At 45.8% G+C, this 22,392-nt stretch overlaps 1 protein-coding gene across 2 annotated transcripts in view; it reads left to right on the top strand.

Annotated features, from left to right (window-relative positions):
- CWC27 (CWC27 spliceosome associated cyclophilin) overlaps positions 1-22,392 on the top strand; it is a 643,952-nt gene that overhangs the window by 252,736 nt on the left and 368,824 nt on the right. For both annotated transcript variants that reach the window (XM_063963134.1, XM_063963139.1), the window contains exon 9: positions 5,882-5,921. In XM_063963134.1, the coding sequence (XP_063819204.1) occupies positions 5,882-5,921 (40 nt within the window). The remainder of the gene's footprint in view (positions 1-5,881; positions 5,922-22,392) is intronic.

A 22,392-nucleotide genomic window follows, 5' to 3' on the forward strand; every position in this document is an offset into this window, starting at 1 on the left:
CCGCAATTGACAATGCTAAATTCCTTTGTCGTATAATCAACCCTTACGAAGCTAAGAACACTGTACGCTGTTTACTTAAGAAATACCGTAATGGTACGCTATTTGCGTAACGATCGCTCAGCCGTAGGCGAGACGCTCAAGCGTCACATTCGCTCACGGCCCAGCGATCACAGGACACGTTATTGGTTATGTCTAGGGGAAAGATTCGCTATGGCGTAGCATACACTCGAGACCACGAGGAGGTCACCAGCGATGCAGACGCTCACAGCACAATACCTTTATTTTTAAACCTTTTAACAATGTAATGCGCTATATACCTTAATGTGAATACAGGGCGTAAATGCAACTTTGTGTAGCCTGACTACCTACAAAGCTGTTTGAGCGTCACCGACGCTCAAGTGAACACTTAACACTATAGTAAATACACAGATACTGTTTTAGGGTTCCAAAGCCTATTATCTGTATTATATCTAGTATACTTGTAAAAGAGTAACACAGTACAAATGATACACTACAATATAACAAAGCCTTCCTAACCAAACACCTAACTAAGGGATAAACTACAATACTATCCTGGCCTAACACAATACAATACAATACTATAAAGTATAGTCTAGGGGTTACGAGAGAAAAGAGAAAATAGAGAGAGAGAAATAGACACAGAGGGAGAGAGAGAGGAATTGGCTCACAGAAAGACAATGATTACGGAGAGAACTTACGCACAAAGGGTATGATCGCCTGCGCCTCGATATCCAGCTCCCGATTATCAGCAGATAACCGTTGATGAGAGAGTGAGAGCTGGATGTGGTCGGGCTGCCTATTTATGCCCCACACACAATGCAATCTCCTGGTCCTACAATCCTTCAGTTTATTGGACACAGGAATTCGGCCCTGTACTGTAACCAAAGGTCATAGGTTGATTCATACAGGTGGGCTGTGCTGAGTTTAAACGGCTCAGGTGGGTGGGAAACTGGGTTTCCCGCCGCATACCTGAGTATGGGTAAATAATAGAAATGGACATAAACTTCTTATGTTCATAACTATTCGCACGAGCGATTAATACGCTCCAAACCAACACCGGAATATTGCTAATTAAATACTCTTCCGATGGGTACCAAATACTACTGTATGACTCCTGTTAGACCCTTCGTACAATACAAAGAGGGATTCCTCCGCTCAGGGACATTCTATCTAAACCAAACTTCCAGAAACTATTGAGGGGAACATGATCTATAAACGACATTAATTGTGAACTTTTGTAACGAATGAGTCGCACGCTACGATCACATAAACTCTACCGTAAATGCGCATACTGCGCGTGCGAGTGCACGCTATTGCGGGTATGCGCTTCCACGGGAGAGCGTACGCATGCGCAGCACGGACCAGTGTGCGGTGCAAATATGGCAGTGTGCATTGAGACATTTTTCTGACTTCGACAGTATCTTACGTGGAAGACCGTCACTGTTTGCCCTGTCTTCAGCAAGACGTGTGTCGGATCTGGGGGCTTTGTCCCTATTTAATTTTCCATGAGGACAGAGTTGAACTCAGAACTCCTCAGCAATTTTTTCCCAAAGTGGTGTCCACGTTTCACATCAACCAACCTATTGTGGTTCTGGTTGTCACCGACACCTCTGCTACTTCAAAATCTTTGGATGTTGTGAGGGCTTTGAAGGTGTATGTGAAAAGAACAGCTCGTCACAAAAAGATTGGGTGTCTTGCTTCAAAGAAGACAATTGCACGCTGGATCAGGCTCACTATCCACCATGCTTATTCCACGGCAGGTTTGCTGGTTACAAAATGTGTACAGACATACTTTTCTGGGTTGGTGGATTCTTCCTGGGCGGCTGGCCGGGGTGTCTCGGCTTTAGGGCTCTGCCGAGCGGCTACTTGGTCTGGTTCGAACACGTTTGCTAAGTTTTACAAGTTCGATACTTTGGCCTCTGTGGACCTTCAGTTTGGTCAATCAGTTCTGCAGGAACCATAGCACTCTCCCACCCGGTTTGGGAGCTTTGGTACATCCCCATGGTACTAAATGGAACCCCAGTATCCTCTAGGACATAAGAGAAAATAGTATTTTAATTACCTACCGGTAAATCCTTTTCTCGTAGTCCGTAGAGGATACACTGGGCGCCCGCCCAGTGTTTCGTTCTTCCTGCACTATTACTTAGTTAAGTATTGTTGGTTCAGCTGTTGCCATTCCTGTTTAAAGTTGGGTTAGCATGGCTTTCCTCTGGTTTGTGTGTGCTGGTTCAGAATCTTACCACTATATCCTTTTCTCAAAGGGGTATATGCAATTGCGGTCGAATTCCCGAAAATGTCGAAAAACGGGACATTTTCGCCCCCAAAAAAATTTCGACAATGCAATTCAGTACTTTCCGTCAAAAAATCGGACTTTCCAAATTCGACTTTTTGAAATTCGACATTTGTCAAATTCGACATTTCTGCAATGGTACAAATGCGGCAATTCGCCAAAAGTATATTCAATTGAAGTTTGGAAATTCGACAACAGTGCTTTTAGACAGTAAATTCATCATTTTCAATCCGCCACACTTTGGTGGTGGAATCTAATAAAAAAATGTAAAACATGTTTTTTTGGGTTTTTTTTTTATTGGTAATAGCATATCTAGTTATATTAGAAGGGATTAGGTACTTGGTTTGTCTATTTTGGAGGCACAAGTATTATTTATATATTTTTAAAAATATTATTTTTTTATTATTATTTTTTTTTTTTTAAATGGAATGGTAAAAATCAGAAAAAAAATTGCGTGGGGTCCCCCCTCCAAAGCATAACCAGCCTCGGGCTCTTCGAGCCGGTCCTGGTTCTAAAAATCCAGGGGGAAAAATGACAGGGAATCCCCCGTATTTTTAAAACCAGCACCGGGCTCTGCGCCTTGTGCTGGTGCAAAAAATACGGGGGACAGAAAGAGTATAGGGGTCCCCCGTATTTTTTACACCAGCATCGGGCTCCACTAGCTGGACAGATAATGCCACAGCCGGGGGTCACTTTTATACAGCGCCCTGCGACCGTGGCATTAAATATCCAACTAGTCACCCCTGGCCGGGGTACCCTGGGGGAGTGGGGACCCCTTCAATCAAGGGGTTGTCCCCCCCCAGCCACCCAAGGGCCAGGGGTGAAGCCCGAGGCTGTCCCTCCCCATCCAAGGGCTGCGGATGGGGGGCTGATAGCCTTGAGAAAATTGAAAGAATATTGTTTTTTTCCAGTAGTACTACAAGTCCCAGCAAGCCTCCCCCGCAAGCTGGTACTTGGAGAACCACAAATACCAGCATGCTGGAGAAAAACGGGCCCGCTGGTACCTGTAGTTCTACTGGAAAAAAATACCCAAATAAAAACAGGACACGCACACCGTGAGAGTAAAACTTTATTTCACACATGTCGACACACACACATACTTACCTATGTTCACACGCCGACCTCTGTCCACTTGTCCAAGTAGAATCCACGTGTACCTGTGAATAAAATTATACTCACCTCAATCCAGTGTCCGGATCTTTTAAAATAATCCTCGTACTTGGCAAAACAACTAAACGAACACCCCTTTCCCCGAATGCAGAGACACCCCCCCCCCCCCCCCTCCCCCGTGACTGCTGTCACAGAAAGGTCTCTTAAGCCAATCAGGAAGCGCTACTTCGTGGCACTCTCCTGATTGGCTATGTGCGTCTGCTGGCAGACAGCGCATCGCACAGCTCCCTCCATTAGTTTCAATGGTGGGAACTTTGCGGTCAGCGGTGGGGTAACCCGCGGTCAGCCGCTGACCGCGGGTGACCTCACCGCTGACCGCAAAGTTCCCACCATTGAATATAATGGAGAGGCTTTGCGATGCGCTGTCTGACAGCTCAGACGCGCATAGCCAATCAGCAGAGTGCCAGGACGTTGCGCTCGCTGATTGGCTGAAGGGACCTTTCTGTGACAGCAGTCACGGGGGGGTCTCTGCATTCGGGGAAAGGGGTCCCATGTGTAAACATGGGACCCCTTTCAGTCCGTTTGGTCCGGGTGTTCGTTTTGTTTTTTTGCCAAGTACGAGGATTATTTTAAAAGATCCGGACACTGGATTGAGGTGAGTATAATTTTATTCACAGGTACACGTGGATTCTACTTGGACAAGTGGACCGAACGTCGTGTCAACATGTCAACATAGGTAAGTATGTGTGTGTGTCGACATGTGTGAAATAAAGTTGTACTTTCAAGGTGTGCGTGTCCTGTTTTTATTTGGGTATTTTTTCCCCCAGTAGAACTACAGGTACCAGCGGGCCCGTTTTTCTCCCGCATGCTGGTACTTGTGGTTCTCCAAGTACCAGCTTGCGGGGGAGGCTTGCTGGGACTTGTAGTACTACTGGGAAAAAAACAATATTCTTTCAATTTTCTCAAGGCTATCAGCCCCCCATCCGCAGCCCTTGGATGGGGGGGGGGACAGCCTCGGGCTTCACCCCTGGCCCTTGGGTGGCTGGGGGGGGGACCCCTTGATTGAAGGGTCCCCACTCCCCCATGGTACCCCGGCCAGCAGTGACTAGTTGGATATTTAATGCCACGGCCGCAGGGCGCTGTATAAAAGTGACCCCCGGCTGTGGCATTATCTGTCCAGCTAGTGGAGCCCGATGCCGGTGTAAAAAATACGGGGGACCCCTACTCTTTTTGTCCCCCGTATTTTTTGCACCAGCACTAGGCGCAGAGCCCGGTGCTGGTTTTAAAAATACGGGGGATCCCCTGTCATTTTTGCCCCCGGATTTTTAGAACCAGGACCGGCTCGAAGAGCCCGAGGCTGGTTATGCTTTGGAGGGGGGACCCCACGCAATTTTTTTTCGGGTTTTTTACAGTTTTTTCCCGTTTTTTTCAAAATCGGATCAAAATCCATCAAATCGGCCGTTTTTCGACAGCGGGACTGTCGAATCCGTTTTTATTGAATATGTTGAATTCCGGCACCCACTTGCCGGAATTCGACGGTCGAGTTGTGTCGAATTAAAAAACGGGCGAAAAATTGCCGCGATTTGCCGGTAATTGCATATACCCCAAAGTATTTCTGTCTCCTTGGGCACAGTTTCCTAGACTCAGTCTGGTAGGAAGTGCATAGAGGGAGGAGCCAGCCCACACTATCAAATTCTGAAAGTGCCCATGGCTCCTAGTGGACCCGTCTATACCCCATGGTACTAAATGGAACCCCAGTATCCTCTACGGACTATGAGAAAAGGATTTACCTGTAGGCAAATAAAAACCTATTTTCTGTATTGTACGTTTTCTAGTGACTTATTTACAGTATATGATATTTAGATCAAATATAATGAATTATCTCAGTATAATGCTTACTGTTGTCCCGAGGTGTTTCCAGTATGTCTTTCGTTGTCTGCCGTTTGTCTTTCTAGTATAATATTGATTATCAATATAAACCCACCTGCTGTGATGATTATGTGAAAGCTACTGTAGTTCCACAACTAACCACTTAGTTTCCTGAGCAAATATTTCTAGTTTCTGTCCTAACGCTCCTATTTAGACTACAGATAAAATATTTTCAGCTAATGTTCTTCAATATCATGTTGTCCACCCCAAAATGACTTTTAAGGGGGGTACTGACGGGAGAGATGTGTGATGAGCGATCTTAACACAGACACATCTCCCCCCGCTCAGCACAGCGCGATGTGCTGAGAGAGGGGGGGGATAGACGGGGGGCCGCTCACGTCACATAACGGTGAAGTGAGCGACCCGCTAGATTGAGCCTGCATGCAGGCTAAATCTAGCACCGTGCTTAAAATCTAAGCAATCTAGTCAGATTGCTTAGATTTTAAACACTGATCTCTCCGTGTGCACCCCCCTTTAATGTTTCATTTCCACCAACAATACAAATTGATTTCATATAAATCTTGATTGCAGCACGAAAGTCTCTGTGCAGTCTGGCAGCGACAGTGATGAGGTAAGTGTGAAACATGGTTTGGTTGCCATGGTTACTATAGAAATGTATATGTTTAATTTGATTGCTGTTATTTGATTAGTAGGACATTCCTATGTACCAAAAAAAACCAAAAAGGGTGAAAAGGGACCACTTTTCAGATGACATTTGTTAGTAGCTACTGTACATAAGTTGTTGGTGATTTATATGTAAGTAAGCTGGAGTGGCAGCATACAGTTACAACAATATATTAGAAAAGATGCAGTATCAAGTAAGAGATTTATCAAGCAAGATAAAGTGGAGGAGTTCCCCAAAGCAACCAATCAGCTTACATAGACGAATAGAATTTGACGTCAGATAAGAACCACTTGGCCCTTCTGGTCTGCCCCATACACATGTACGGATTTGTCCTCACATGTTGTTGTTGTGGGAGGCAGTGTTTCCTGGTGCTGTGGCACAACACCACCCCCTGCAGCATCCGTTGCCCCCATTGCAAGCATAGCTATTGACGCCAACTACACAGCACTGAAACTACGGTTAGCATGAGCATATCTTCCTGCTACCCTGCTATAAGGGAAGCAGTTAGCTTCCCAACAGATGGGATCCCGGTGGTCAATATACAGCGTTTACATACCGACGCCACATTACTGCCAGCGAGCATCCCGATCATCCTCACAGCGGGGTGAGCTGGCGTCCTGCTGTGTGGGGGTTAGGTTTAGGCAGGAGAAGGGGGGTTAGGGTTAGGAAGCAGGGAAGGGAGGGTTAGGGACCGGGGGGGGGAGGGTTAGGTTTAGGTACTTAGAAGAGGAGGTTAGGGTTAGGCATCAAGCAGGCAGAGTTAGGTTTAGGCAGCGGGGAAGGGAGGGTTAGGGTTAGGCACCAAGCGGGGAGGGTTAGGTTTAGGCGCGCACAAGGGAAGGTTAGGGTAGAGAAAAGGTGAGGATTAGGGGGCTTAATGGCGATTTGTCGGGATTCTTATGGAAGAGATGCCGCTATCGGTATACTGACAGCCGGCATCCCGTCCATCGGCAAATCATACTGAACCCTGCTATAACACCTCTGCCGGCTCCCCCTTTCCCTGTGCCGGGTAGTGGGGGCATCGCTTCACGCTACCACGGGCAGATCTCCTTGTTTGTTTGTTGCAATTGTCCAGCTACAATATGCTGTAACGTAGCAAATGACCCAAAATGCGACTGCATCGTGTGCCAAGATGTATAAGGACACACATCGCACATGCACACATTAGGGTTTATTAATTTATTGTCTTGAACCAATTAACCTACCAGTATATATTTTTTGATTGCGGGAGGAAACTGGAGTACCCGGAGGAAACCCGCACAAGTATGGGAACTGACCTCATTTATCTTTCTCAGTATTTGAAATCACAGAAGCTGATTTGTTTTTTTTGTGTAACTACTTTATCTCTCTCCAAGGCTTGATAAACCTACTCTTGCAGGGCTGGACTGGCCATCTGGCATTTCTGGCATATGCCAGAAGGGCCTATGGCCATGTGAGCTGGCCTAGCCACATCTACAAGCCCGCCTGGGCAGTACTGCCTCCCGACAGTGTTTAGCAGGTGGAGATTCAGAAATGTACAGCTGCTTTGTGACATCATGACGCGACTGTGTAGTGCAGAGGTTCTCAAACTCGGTCCTCGGGGGCCCACACAGTGCATGTTTTGCAGGTCTCCTCACAGAATCGCAAGTGAAATAATTAGCTCCACCTGTGGACCTTTTAAAATGTGTCAGTGAGTAATTAATACACCTGTGCACCTGCTGGGTTACCTGCAAAACATGCACTGTGTGGGCTCCCGAGGACCGAGTTTGAGAACCTCTGGTGTAGTGTATGAATGAAAAAAGCACACAGAGGGGTGCTGAGGTAGCTTCAGACCTCGACACCCAGACACACTGGACAACATCTCTCGTCAAGGGCAACCACTAAATCTATCTTAAAGGTAGGTGTTGTCTTGACCCAAGATTGAAAGCTGAGAGGCTTGCTGGATGAGGGTTCCCTGCGTACCTGAGTGCCAGATTATTTCGAGACAGGGTTTTGCTTACGGTTTCGCATTGGTTTTTATATTTACCCACATGTGTTATAAGGGGCATTACTGTGTGTGGCATAATGTTTAAGGCACACTACTACTGCGTGGCATAATCTGTATAACTGGCACTAATGTGTGCCGTAATGTGAATAAGGTGTAGTACTACTGTGTGGTGTACCGTGAATAAGGGGCACTACTGTGACGTAATGTGACTAATGTTGCACTGCTGTGTGCATATTTTGAATAGGGGGTACTATTGAGTGACTATGCCCCTTCCCAGTGAGGCCACACTCCTTCAATGCGTGATCTCCCTACTTAAAATATGAAGGGGGGCACCAATGCTTTTTATGTACACAGGACACCAGAATGTGTAGTTATGGCTCTGCTTTGGTGTGCACAGATTTGTCATCTTCTGAGTTCAGCACCTCTGCCCTAAAAAATATTTCTACAGTGAACAGATGCTGACGCTGAGGTGGGACTATGTTCTTTAAATGTCAGGGCCTGTTTGTAATATCAGGCTGGCCCTGTACCCTTGTATATAAGGGTGGCTGACTGACTGAATAAACCATTTCAGAGATAGATGTGTTCTCATGCTTCTAGCCTCAATATGCCCTGCAGCGCGATATGCCTGGCATGAGTGAGCCATCAGGTCCCGTGCAACTCTGCTAGAATCTGGTGACTTGTATTTTGCCGAATATGCATCTTAGATGCAACGCAATGTGACTAATACGCACGAGGAGACTGCTGATTAATTTCATTTGATATTTGTATATTGTGTGTACCTGAGTAAGTATACGGAGCAGAACAGAACTTGTATAGGAAAAAACTGTGCTTGCTACATTGTAGCACTTCAAATACAGATTCAGGAACTCAGTCGTACACAGATATAAAAGTATCAGGTATCAAATTAATCCGTGCAGTCTCCGGGTGCGACTAAGATTATTTTTTTTCCTCTAACGTCCTAAGTGGATGCTGGGGACTCCGTAAGGACCATGGGGAATAGCGGCTCCGCAGGAGACTGGGCACATCTAAAGAAAGCTTTAGGACTATCTGGTGTGCACTGGCTCCTCCCCCTATGACCCTCCTCCAAGCCTCAGTTAGATCTCTGTGCCCGAACGAGAAGGGTGCACACTAGGGGCTCTCCTGAGTTTCTTAGTGAAAGTTTTAGTTTAGGTTTTTTATTTTCAGTGAGACCTGCTGGCAACAGGCTCACTGCATCGAGGGACTAAGGGGAGAAGAAGCGAACTCACCTGCGTGCAGAGTGGATTGGGCTTCTTAGGCTACTGGACATTAGCTCCAGAGGGACGATCACAGGCCCAGCTTGGATGGGTCCCAGAGCCGCGCCGCCGGCCCCCTTACAGAGCCAGAAGGCAGAAGAGGTCCGGAAAATCGGCGGCAGAAGACGTCCTGTCTTCAACAAGGTAGCGCACAGCACTGCAGCTGTGCGCCATTGCTCTCAGCACACTTCACACTTCGGTCACTGAGGGTGCAGGGCGCTGGGAGGGGGCGCCCTGAGACGCAATAAAAACACCTTGGATGGCAAAAAAATGCATCACATATAGCTCCTGGGCTATATGGATGCATTTAACCCCTGCCAAAATACATAGAAAAACGGGGGATAAGGCCGCCGATAATGGGGCGGAGCCTATCTCCTCAGCACACTGGCGCCATTTTCCCTCACAGCTCCGTTGGAGGGAAGCTCCCTGTCTCTCCCCTGCAGTCACTACACTACAGAAAGGGTTAAAAAAGAGAGGGGGGCACTAATTAGGCGCAGTATTAACTATACAGCAGCTATAAGGGGAAAAACACTTATATAAGGTTATCCCTGTATATATATAGCGCTCTGGTGTGTGCTGGCAAACTCTCCCTCTGTCTCCCCAAAGGGCTAGTGGGGTCCTGTCCTCTATCAGAGCATTCCCTGTGTGTGTGCTGTATGTCGGTACTTTTGTGTCGACATGTATGAGGAGAAAAATGATGTGGAGACGGAGCAGATTGCCTGTAATAGTGATGTCACCCCCTAGGGGGTCGACACCTGTGTAGATGAACTGTTGGAAGGAATTACGTGACAGTGTCAGCTCTGTATAAAAGACAGTGGTTGACATGAGACAGCCGGCTACTCAGCTTGTGCCTGTCCAGACGTCTCATAGGCCGTCAGGGGCTCTAAAGCGCCCGTTACCTCAGATGGCAGATATAGACGCCGACACGGATACTGACTCCAGTGTCGACGGTGAAGAGACGAATGTGACTTCCAGTAGGGCCACACGTTACATGATTGGGGCAATGAAAAATGTTTTACACATTTCTGATAATACGAGTACCACCAAAAAAAGGGGTATTATGTTCGGTGAGGAAAAACTACCTGTAGTTTTCCTGAATCTGAGAAATTAAATGAGGTGTGTGATGATGCGTGGGTTTCCCCCGATAACAACTGATAATTTCTAAATGTTATTGGCATTATATCCTTTCCCGCCAGAGGTTAGGGTGCGTTGGGAAACACCCTCTAGGGTGGATAAAGCGCTCACACGCTTGTAAGGGCTCTACCTTCGCCTGAGACGGCCGCCCTTAAGGATCCTGCTGATAGAAAGCAGGAGGGTATCCTAAAAGGTATTTACACACATACTGGTGTTATACTGCGACCAGCAATCGCCTCAGCCTGGATGTGCAGTGCTGGGTTGGCGTGGTCGGATTCCCTGACTGAAAATATTGATACCCTAGATAGGGACAGTATATTTTTGCCTACAGAGCATTTAAAAGATGCATTTCTATATATGCGTGATGCACAGCGGAATAATTGCCGACTGGCATCAAGTCTAAACGCGTTGTCCATTTCTACCAGTAGAGGGTTATGGACACGTCAGTGGTCAGGTGATGCGTATTCCAAACGGCATTTGGAAGTTTTGCTTTATTAAGAGGAGTTATTTGGGGTCGGTCTTTCAGACCTGGTGGCCACGGCAACAGCTGGGAATTCCACGTTTGTACCCCAGGTCGCCTCTCAACATGAGAAGACGCCGTATTATCAGGCGCAGTCTTTTCGTGGACAAGCGGGCAAAAGGTTCCTCATTTCTGCCCCGTGACAGAGGGAGAGGAAAAAGGCTGCAGAAATCAGCCAGTTCCCATGAACAGAAACCCTCTCCCGCCTCTGCCAAGCCCTCAGTATACGCTGGGGCTTTACAAGCAGAATCAGGCACGGTGGGGGGCCCGTCTCAATGAATTTCAGCGCGCAGTGGGCTCACTCGCAAGTAGACCCCTGGATCCTTCAGGTGATATCTCAGGGGTACAAATTAGAATTCGAGACGTCTCCCCCTCGCCGTTTCCTAAAGTCGGCTTTACCGATGTCTCCTTCTGACAGGGAGACAGTTTTGGAAGCCATTCACAAGCTGTATTCCCAGCAGGTGATAATCAAGATACCCCTCCTGCAACAGGGAACGGGGTATTATTCCACACTGTTGTGGTACCGAAGCCAGACGGCTCGGTGAGACCGATTCTAAATCTAAAATCTTTGAACACTTACATACAGAGGTTCAAATTCAAGATTGAGTCACTCAGAGCAGTGATTGCGAACCTGGAAGAAGGGGACTACATGATATCTCGGGATATCAAGGATGCTTACCTTCATGTCAATAATTTACCCTTCTCACCAAGGGTACCTCAGGTTTATGGTACAGAACTGTCACTATCAGTTCAGACGCTGCCGTATGGATGGTCCACGGCACCCCGGGTCTTTACCAAGGTAATGGCCGAAATAATGATATTCCTTCGAAGGAAGTGACTTTTAGTTATCCCTTACTTGGACAATTCCCTGATAAGGGTAAGATCCAGGGAACAGTTGAAGGTCGGTGTAGCACTATCTCAGGTAGTGTTGCGGCAGCACGATTGGATTCTCAATATTCCAAAATCGTACCTGGTTCCGACGACGTGTCTTCTGTTCCTAGGGATGATCCTGGACACAGTCCAGAAAAAGGTGTTTCTCCCGGAGGAGAAAGCCAGGGAGTTATCCGAGCTAGTCAGGAACCTCCTAAAACCGAGCCAAGTCTCAGTGCATCAATGCACAAGGGTTCTGAGTAAAATGGTGGCTTCCTACGAAGCAATCCCATTCGGCAGATTCCACGCAAGAACTTTCCAGTGGGACCTGCTGGACAATTGGTCCGGGTCGCATCTTCAGATGCATCAGCGGATAACCCTGTCACCAAGGACAAGGGTGTCCCTCCTGTGGAGGTTGCAGAGTGCTCATCTTCTAGAGGGCCGCAGATTAGGCATTCAGGACTGGGTCCTGGTGACCACGGATGCCAGCCTGCGAGGCTGGGGAGCAGTCACACAGGGAAGGAATATCCAGGGCTTATGGTCAAGCCTGGATACATCACTTCACATAAATATCCTGAAGCTAAGGGACATTTACAATGCTCTAAGCTTAGCAAGACCTCTGCTTCAAGGTCAGCCGGTGTTGATCCAGTCGGACAACATCACGGCAGTCACCCACGTAAACAGACAGGGTGGCACAAGAAGCAGGAGGGCAATGGCAGAAGCTGCAAGGATTCTTCGCTAGGCGGAAAATCATGTGATAGCACTGTCAGCAGTATTCATTCCGGGAGTGGACAACTGGGAAGCAGACTTCCTCAGCACGACCTCCACCCGGGAGAGTGGGGACTTCACCCAGAAGTCTTCCACATGATTAAAAACTCGACAGGTATTGCGCCAGGTCCAGGGACCCTCAGGCAATAAGCTGTAGACGCTCTGGTAACACCGTGGGTGTACCAGTCAGGGTATGTGTTCCCTCCTCTGCCTCTCATACCCAAGGTACTGAGATTGATAAGATGGAGAGGAGTAAACACTATATTCGTGGTTCCGGATTGGCCAAGAAGGACTTGGTAACCGGAACTTCAAGAGATGCTCACGGAGGATTCGTGGCCTCTACCTCTAAGAATGGACCTGCTCCAGCAAGGACCCTGTCTGTTCCAAGACTTACCGCGGCTGCGTTTGACGGCATGGCGGTTGAACGCCGGATCCTGAAGGAAAAAAGGCATTCCGGATGAAGTCATCCCTATCCTGATCAAAGCCAGGAAGGATGTAACCGCAAAAACATTATCACCGCAATTGGCGAAAATATGTTGCGTGGTGCGAGGCCAGTAAGGCCCGACGGAGGAAATTCAACTGGGTCGATTCCTACATTTCCTGCAAACAGGAGTGTCTATGGGCCTGAAATTGGGGTCCATTAAGGTTCAAATTTCGGCCCTGTCAATTTTCTTCCAAAAAAGAACTAGCTTCAGTCCCTGAAGTTCAGACGTTTGTAAAAGGGGTACTGCATATACAGCCTCCTTTTGTGCCTCCAGTGGCACTTTGGGATCTCAATGTAGTTTTGGGTTCCAAAAGTCACATTGGTTTGAACCACTTAAATCTGTGGAGTTAAAATATCTCACATGAAAAGTGGTCATGCTGTTGGCCCTGGCCTGGGCCAGGCGCGTGTCAGAATTGGCGGCTTTATCCTGAAAAAGCCCTTATCTGATTTTCCATTCGGACAGGGCGGAATTGAGGACTCGTCCTCAGTTTCTCCCCAAGGTGGTTTCAGCGTTTCACCTGAACCAACCTATTTGTGGTGCCTGCGGCTACTAGGGACTTGGAGGCCTCCAAGTTGCTAGACGTTGTCAGTGCCCTGAAAATATATGTTTCCAGGACGGCTGGAGTCAGGAAATCTGCCTCGCTGTTTATCCTGTATGCACCCAACAAGCTGGGTGCTCCTGCTTCTAAGCAGACTATTGCTCGTTGGATTTGTAGTACAATTCAGCTTGCACATTCTGTGGCAGGCCTGCCACAGCCAAAAATCTGTAAATGCCCACTCCACAAGGAAGGTGGGCTCATCTTGGGCGGCTGCCCGAGGGGTCTCGGCTTTACAACTTTGCCGAGCAGCTACTTGGTCAGGAGCAAATACGTTTGTAAAATTCTACAAAATTGATATCCTGGCTGAGGAGGACCTGGAGTTCTCTCATTTGGTGCTGCAGAGTCATCCGCACTCTCCCGCCCGTTTGGGAGCTTTGGTATAATCCCCATGGTCCTTACGGAGTCCCCAGCATCCACTTAGGACGTTAGAGAAAATAAGAATTTACTTACCGATAATTCTATTTCTCATAGTCCGTAGTGGATGCTGGGCGCCCATCCCAAGTGCGGATTGTCTGCAATACTTGTACATAGTTATTGTTACAAAAATCGGGTTATTATTGTTGTGAGCCATCTTTCAGAGGCTCCTCTGTTATCATGCTGTTAACTGGGTTCAGATCACAGGTTATACGGTGTGATTGGTGTGGCTGGTATGAGTCTTACCCGGGATTCAAAATCCTTCCTTATTGTGTACGCTCGTCCGGGCACAGTATCCTAACTGAGGCTTGGAGGAGGGTCATAGGGGGAGGAGCTAGTGCACACCAGATAGTCCTAAAGCTTTCTTTAGATGTGCCCAGTCTCCTGCGGAGCCGCTATTCCCCATGGTCCTTACGGAGTCCCCAGCATCCACTACGGACTATGAGAAATAGAATTATCGGTAAGTAAATTCTTATTTTAAGCAGAAAAGACTCTCGATGGTTGCAGAGTCTCATGGCACCTGGCACGCCAAGAGTTCCGGAGACTCAGTCACACACAGATACACCAAATTTGTTCAATTTGCCTCCTGTTGGGATCCTGGCGGTCAGGATACCGAACTGTTCCCACTCGGGTTTGGGTCATTAGCTCGACCACACTTGGGTCGACCACTATTGGTTGACATGGTCACTAGGTCGACATGATCATTAGGTCAACATGAACAAGGTCGACTATTTTTTTCTTATTTTTTTTGGTGTCGCTTTCTTCGTAAAGTGACGGGGAAACCCATTTAGTGTACCATGTCCCCTCGCATGGCTCGCTTCGATCGCCATGCTTCGGGCAAGGTGCCTCGCTCCCCTACCGCTGCACTCAGCACAGATTACCGTTCCCAATAGTAGTCCACGTGCATTGTAAAGTATGAAAAAGGTCAAAAAGTATAAATGTGAAAAACTCATGTCGACCTAGTGACCATGCCACCGACCTAATGCATGTTGACCAATTGTGGTCGACCTGATGACTGTCGACCTAAGCGTTGTCCACCTAATGACCTTATCCCATGTCCACGACACCCATAGAGTGGAAATAGATCCTGTGGCGAATGCAGCGAGCCCGCAAGGGGACTCTTTGCGCTCACTCCGTTGCCGGCATTCCGCCCACCGGCAAATCATATATATTTCAGATGTACAACTGTCATATATCAGATTAATCAGCACAGTCAAATCGTGCGTCCTAGTTGCACTTTTAGGCAAAAAAGACGCTTGGCGCTATAAGATTTTCACGTGACCTGGTGTGCCATAGGGGCTGTTTGGGGTGCAGCAAAGGAAAATATCTGTATGTCCTGGTTTTCTGCCCAGAAACAGGATTCCTATCTATGCATATAAAATAGGCACTTGGGAGGTTAACAACCAAACAAGCCTCCTCTTGGTGGTGAAATAGTTGTTACTTCTGGGGTCCTGAGGAGACACATGGGATGTTTCTCCTAGCACTGCTGTGCATTGTCCTGTCTAAATACAGGTACCACACACTGCTTCCTTTAAAGGGGGGTGCAGGAGTGTCCTGGGTGCGTTTTGTCCCTGCAATGCCATTTGGCATCAGGGGCAATCTAAATCTCATTCGAGACCTCTAGTGACCACTGTAATTTTATTTTCAAGGGATTGCTGCCTCCCCACTTTTTCATCTGCCCGCATATCCATTAGAAAATGGCAGATGGTAGAAGTGGGTGAGACAGTATGGTACCCTTCTGCATTCTAATTAATATTCACTACCACCCCAATTTAGTGATACCTTTATTGACAAATATCTCCCTGCCAGTCCATAGGAATTCTTCATGGGGTATTGAGGTCAACCACAACTTTTAAACTCTATTTTCTTTTCAAAGTGATACAATGGAGTGTCCTGGTCACTGCAATGCTTTTATGCATTGTGAGGTGGTCACTGGTGTTATGGGGGTTCTCGCTCTTGCCCAGGGCACCCAGATATCATGTTAAGGTTCTGCATGTATCTGCACAGACATACCAGTTGCCAATTACTGCTTTATATATTATTGGAATTTGATAATGCTGTTACCTGACAGTAGCCACTTTCCCCACCAGCTGTTATTCTTCTACTATCTACAGTTGCTGCGTATGGTAACATGGCGCTCATTGCGGCATAGCGTACCTTGCTGCAGCGTGCAATTGCACCATTGTTTCTTATGGGAGCAGGGTACACTCCGACGAATGCTCCCAAGGATTGGTCTCATTCCATGGGGTAGCGGGTGCACAGCTCTCCGCTACTCCCGGCATTAACTGCCGCCGGCTCCCCCTACAGCTAATTGGTAGCTGGAGCAGTGATGCTCACTACAATCTGCGGCTTTTACTGTCTGTGCTGGAGAGTCGCACGCACCCACTACTATACAATATTCTGCGCTATCAGGTGACCTGAAACACGATTGCTCCGTCCACACCACATGTCCCGACAGGCCAGAGTCACTGGGAACCCTGCGGCAGCATGACACAGTCTCCTCTCTGCCTTGTGCCCTGCCACCGACCACCTCCGGAGACCGTGATGTGACCGAACAGAGTGCTTGCCGCCGGGACAAGCATGCCTGTACTATTGGCCAGACAGGTAAATGCTGAGGCCTAGGCCGGGACTCACTGGTAGCCGTAACACCCATCACCATAATCTTAACCCTACTTGCCTAATATTGTGTAAGTCCCCCTCGTGCCACCAAAATAGCTCTGACTTGTTGCGGCATGGACTCACAAGACATCTGAAGGAGTCATATGGTATCTGGTACCAAGATGATAGCAGCAGATCCTTTAAGGCCTGTAAGTTGCGAGGTGGGACCTCCATGGTTCAGACTTGTTTTTCCAGCACATCCCACAGATTCTCGATTTGGATTGAGATCTGTGGAATTTGGAGGCCAAGTAAACACCATGAACTATTTGACATGTTCCTCAAATGATTCCAGTACAAATTTTGTAGTATGGCAGGGTGCATTATCCTGCTGAAAGAGGTCACTGCCATCAAGGAATATCATTGCTTTGAAGGTTTGTATTTGGTCTGCAACAATGTTAAGGTAGGTGGTATGTGTCCAAGTAAAATCCACATGAATGCTAGGACTTAAGGTTTCTCAGCCAAACATTGCTCAGAGCGTCGCACTGCCTCCACCGCCTTGCCTTTTTCCCATAGTGCACCCAGGTGAAATCTCTTACTCAGATAAATGACTCTCACGCACCCGGCCATCCGCATAATGTAAAAGTAAACGTGATTCATCAGGCCAAGTCACCTTCCTCCATTGCTCACGGTCCAGTTCTGATGCTCACATGCCCACTGTGGGTGCTTTCGGTGGTGGACAGGGGTCAGCATGGGCACTGTGGTCTGCAGCTATGCAGCCCCATATGTAGCAAGCTGCGATGCACTGTGTGTTATGGCACCTTAATTTCCTAATTGAAAAACACACAGCACTCTACTGTGGTAAATAATTGAATCCGTAGTGGTTAAAACATTAGAACAGTTTATTTAAAACACACACAAATCTATAATAAAAAGCATAATGATTTTGTATACACATAATATCAGAATCAGCTTTATTGGCCAGGTGTGCTCACTTACACTAGGAATTTTCTGCGGTACAATGCATCACCAAGCAGCAACTTGAAGGGGTAATACATAGCATAAGAAGGGGGAAAAACGTAGCATACATTAGAAACATTACTCGTATGAGTTCATACTGCACATTGCAACTGTACGATAGACTCGACATATTATACATATTATACATGTAAGACTTTTTATATATGTTGTTCAGCTGGTGGACAGCTAGTGGGAAGAAGCTTTTAATGGATCTGGTCGGCTTCGCGGGAATGAACCTGTAGCGTTTGCCTGATGGAAGCAGTTTGCGATCTGGGTGCTGCATATCTGCCACAAATTTATCCGCTCGCTTCCTGACCCTTGACTGGTATAATTCCTGGACGGGAGGGAGGTCAGCTCCAATGATCTTTCAGCTGTCCTCACCACCCTTTGCAGCCTCCGTCTGTCACTCTCATTGGCAGCTCAATAACAGACTGTGATCGAGGAACATAGGACCGATTCTACGATCGCTGTGTAGAAGATGAGTAGCAGCTTCTGCGGGATGTTGAATTTCCTGAGTTGCCTCAGAAAGAACATCCGCTGCTGGGCCTTCTTTACGACAGTGCTTATGTTATCACCCATCCCCTTCGCTCTGCTAATGCACGCCAACTCTCCTGCCTGCTGTTTACTTCCTCCCACTCCTAGCTGCATGATTTTTCATGTGCTGCTCCATTTCTCTGGAATTCTCTACATCTCCCCCTCAGACTCTCCACCTCTCTACAAAACTTCAAATGGACCCACTTCTTCACCAAACCCAGTCAAATCTCATCCTAAACCTCTGTTCCTCGCTCTCTATGTACCCCATCTGTGTCACCCTTGTTTGTCTAACTTTAGAATGTAAGCTCTCACGAGTAGGACCCTCTTTCCACATGTGCTTATCCTTTTTCTTACTTTAATAATCTTCAACTGCACCAAATCCAGCAGTCTTCTGCCACCGGATACTTATTCCAGTGTCATCTGCTGATGTAGCTATGTTTATTTACCCTGTACTTGTCCTATATTGCCTTCAACTGTAAGTTGCTGTTTTCTTGTTTTGATTGTTTATGTACTCTGTAATTGGGCACTGCAGGACCCTTGTGGCGCCATATAAATAAAGGATAATAATAAATAATATGTTGGGTCCCCATTTGAGGTCTCGGGAAATTTTTGACCCTAGGAATTTGAAGGAGTCGACCCACGAAACCACACTGTCTGCTATTACTAGTGATTGCATGGCCTTGGGTTTACTTCTGAAGTCCATCACGATCTCAGCTGTTTTGAGGGGATTTAGGTCAAGGATGTTCCCACCGCACCACTGCATTAGCTATTCCACGTCGCGTCTGTATGCAGATTCGTCTTCATCCTTGATTAATACGATGACGGTGGTATCGTCTGTGAATTTTATCATTTTTACTGATTGCTCGGCCGAGGTGCAGTCGTTGGTATATAGAGAGAAGAGCAGGGAGGAGGGCCCCCCGTGCTGATCGTGCGCCCACTAGACGTGAATGACCCGTCTTTCACCACCTGTTTCCTTGCTGTCAGGAAGTCGACGATCCAGAAGCATGTTGATTCTGGGACCCCTAAGGAGAGGAATTTGGCTTGCAGGATACTGGGGACGATTATGTTGAATGCCGAACTGAAGTCGACAAATAGGACCCTTAGAACCCTTAGGAGATAATATACACCAGATATCTGACTCATTTTCTCCATATGGAGGGGCTAGGAGAAAATCTCCAATTACCCGACAACATTCACGTTTTTTAGGAAAGGGTCACTACACCAATCATCAAAGGTCTCCACAATTGCGAGAAAGGGAGGATTACGAGATAAAATGGAGTGGAAAAAGGGGAAGAGAGGAGGTAGAAGAAGAAAGAGAGGATGTAGAGGGGGGAGATTCAGCAAGAATTCCAAACAAAAACCTCAGGAGGAGATAAGCCCCACAGGGGTATTCAATCTCTCCGACAGGTCTTTGTCTGTCGATGAGATAACTTTGCTTAAAAAGGGCCTCAAATTTGCCCCTTCTGTAAAGCCTGATTTGTTTGGTCTTTTTGTTGATTTGAATAGGTTCATTAGAACTTTAAGTCGTAAGCGATATTTTGCCATTAAGGAATTAAACAGAAAGGATCTCATGGGGAATCCCATTGTATTGGACTCCAATGATCAAATCCCGTTAGAAATTCTGGAATCTCTCCTTTCAGAAAATGCCGAAGGGTGTGGGGTACCAGAAGCAAACATTAAGCTTTATGATGTGAACAAAAGAGAAATATCTTTTAAAAAACCATCTGAGTTCTATCCCCTGCAATACCAAGGGCCATTTGTAGAGAGCTTCTATTCCTCCACCATGGAGGATTTTAGGAAGCTTTGTCAAAAAATATAGTCTAGAGAAGGCAAAAATAAATTCCATGGGGACAATCTCATTAAAAAAGAGAGATTAGCTCTCAAGAAATTAATGGCGGACACCGATTTGGTTTTTAGACAGGCCGATAAAGGTGGGGGGCTGGTAATACAAAATCGTATGGATTACATTTCTGAAGCTAATAGACAGCTAAACAATACGTTATTTTATAAAAAATTGTTGTCAGACCCCACCTCTGCTTATCAAAAAGAGCTAAAGATACTCCTAGACAATGCTCTTGTGGAGGGCACGCTATCAAAGGATACTTGGCACTTTTTGTTTTCTTTGCACCCTGTTATTCCCATTTATTATCATTTACCGAAAATTCACAAACACATCACCAAGCCACCAGGTCGCCCTATAATTTCAGGTGTTGGGTCACTTACCACTAATTTATCTTCTTTTGTTGATGCACATTTACAAGGTTACGTAATGTCTCTCCAATCATATTTAAGAGATTCTTCTGATTTTTTGAATAAAATCAATAAAATTGTCTGGAAAGACACTTATAAAATTATAGTATGCGATGTAGAAGCACTCTATACCAATATCCCACATGAAAAAGGGATATTGGCAGTGCAACATTACCTACAGGAAGATAGTACTATTTCAGAGTCATTACGTAACTTTTTATTATCATCGATACAATTTATATTAACGCACAATTATTTTTTGTTTGAATCACAATTTTTTTTGCAGTCACTTGGTACCGCGATGGGGACCAAGTTCGCTCCAAGTTTCGCCAATCTCTGTATGGGGCGCTTCGAGGAGCGCCACATTTGGGGTGGTGGATATGGAGCGAGCTTGGTCTTTTTTGGGCGGTACATCGACGATTTATGCATTATTTGGGATGGGGATTTTATTACGGTCACAGAGCTGATTAATAATTTGAATGATAATGAGTTTAACCTAAAATTCACACACAATGTGAGTGATATCACTCTCAATTTTTTGGATTTAACATTAAAGGTGATTAACAATCAGCTCCACACTGTCACATTCACTAAGGAAGTTGATTGCAACAAGTATCTTCATTTTGATAGCTGTCACCACAATAGCTGGAAGACAAATATACCCAAAGGCCAATTCATGCGTGTCCGCAGAAATTGTTCTAACGACATAGATTATGCCATACAGGTTGAAAATATGTTCACATCTTTCTTGAGACAAGGATACCCTAAAGATCTTTTAGAAAGAACTTTGGTGGAAGTTAATTCCAAGACGAGGGAAGAACTCCTAGTACCCAAGAAAAATAGGACCTCAAATTTTGCATCACAAAAAGAAAACACCACTAAAGGTTCTCTTACCTTCATAACAAAATATAATTCATCAGCCACCGAAATTAAACGCATCATAAATAAAAACTATAGTTTGTTGAAGCTTGACAAGTATCTGAAAAAAGATCTACAGGAATCCCGGAAAGTCGTTTTTAGAAAGGCTGATAGTCTCAAACATAAATTAGCACCCAGTATGCTTAAACCAGACCATAATAAGGCATTAGCTGTGTGTAACTGGTTAGATCAAGCCCCTAAACCAAAAGGGTTTTTTAGGTGTGGCAAACCCAGGTGCCACACATGTGATCATGCTGCACATAGGTGTAAGACCATCACATCATTTAGTAATAAAGAATTGTTTGAACTAAGTTCCTTTCTCAATTGCCAGTCTGGTTATGTTATTTATGTTATCTCCTGTGGATGCGGTTTACAATATGTTGGCCGCACCACCAGAACTTTAAATGTTCGGTTTTTGGAACATAGGAGATTCCTTATAAATGGTAATAGAACACATAGTCTACCATGTCATTTCGGAACATGCCCCAAGGGAATCCTTAAAGATATAAGAGTTCAAGCCATTGAACAGATCCCTCCTTCAGTTAGAGGAGGCGACAGATTTTCAAAACTCTGTCGTAAAGAGGCATTCTGGATTTTCAAACTAGGAACCATGGTCCCTCTAGGCCTTAATGACACCATAGAACTTAATAATGTATAACATTCCCCCCCTCTGCTCCCTGACCTCCCAAGATATATAGATTAATTAAAAATTAATCAAAAATTATTTATGTGTTTCCTTCTCCCATTTTTTAGTACATCCCGATCCCCCCAATATATGAATGTCGAGACATTTAATGTGTATATATATATATATATATATCTATATATATATATATATTTTCACTTACATTTATTATTATGTTTATATAATTTTTTATTTAATTTTTTATTTAGTGTTTTTCATTATAGTTTTTAATTTAATTTAATTTTAAATTAAATAAATAATATAGGAGCTATTTGCTTCTCATGAATGGTTATATTCATCATTTAATAGTTTTGGGTATTTTTATGAGTTTAGTGAAATAGGCTACATCAAAATATTGTGAGTGTTATCCGAAATGGTAGGACAGG

Source organism: Pseudophryne corroboree, chromosome 1 (assembly GCF_028390025.1).
Source record: "Pseudophryne corroboree isolate aPseCor3 chromosome 1, aPseCor3.hap2, whole genome shotgun sequence".
Taxonomy (NCBI): domain Eukaryota; kingdom Metazoa; phylum Chordata; class Amphibia; order Anura; family Myobatrachidae; genus Pseudophryne; species Pseudophryne corroboree.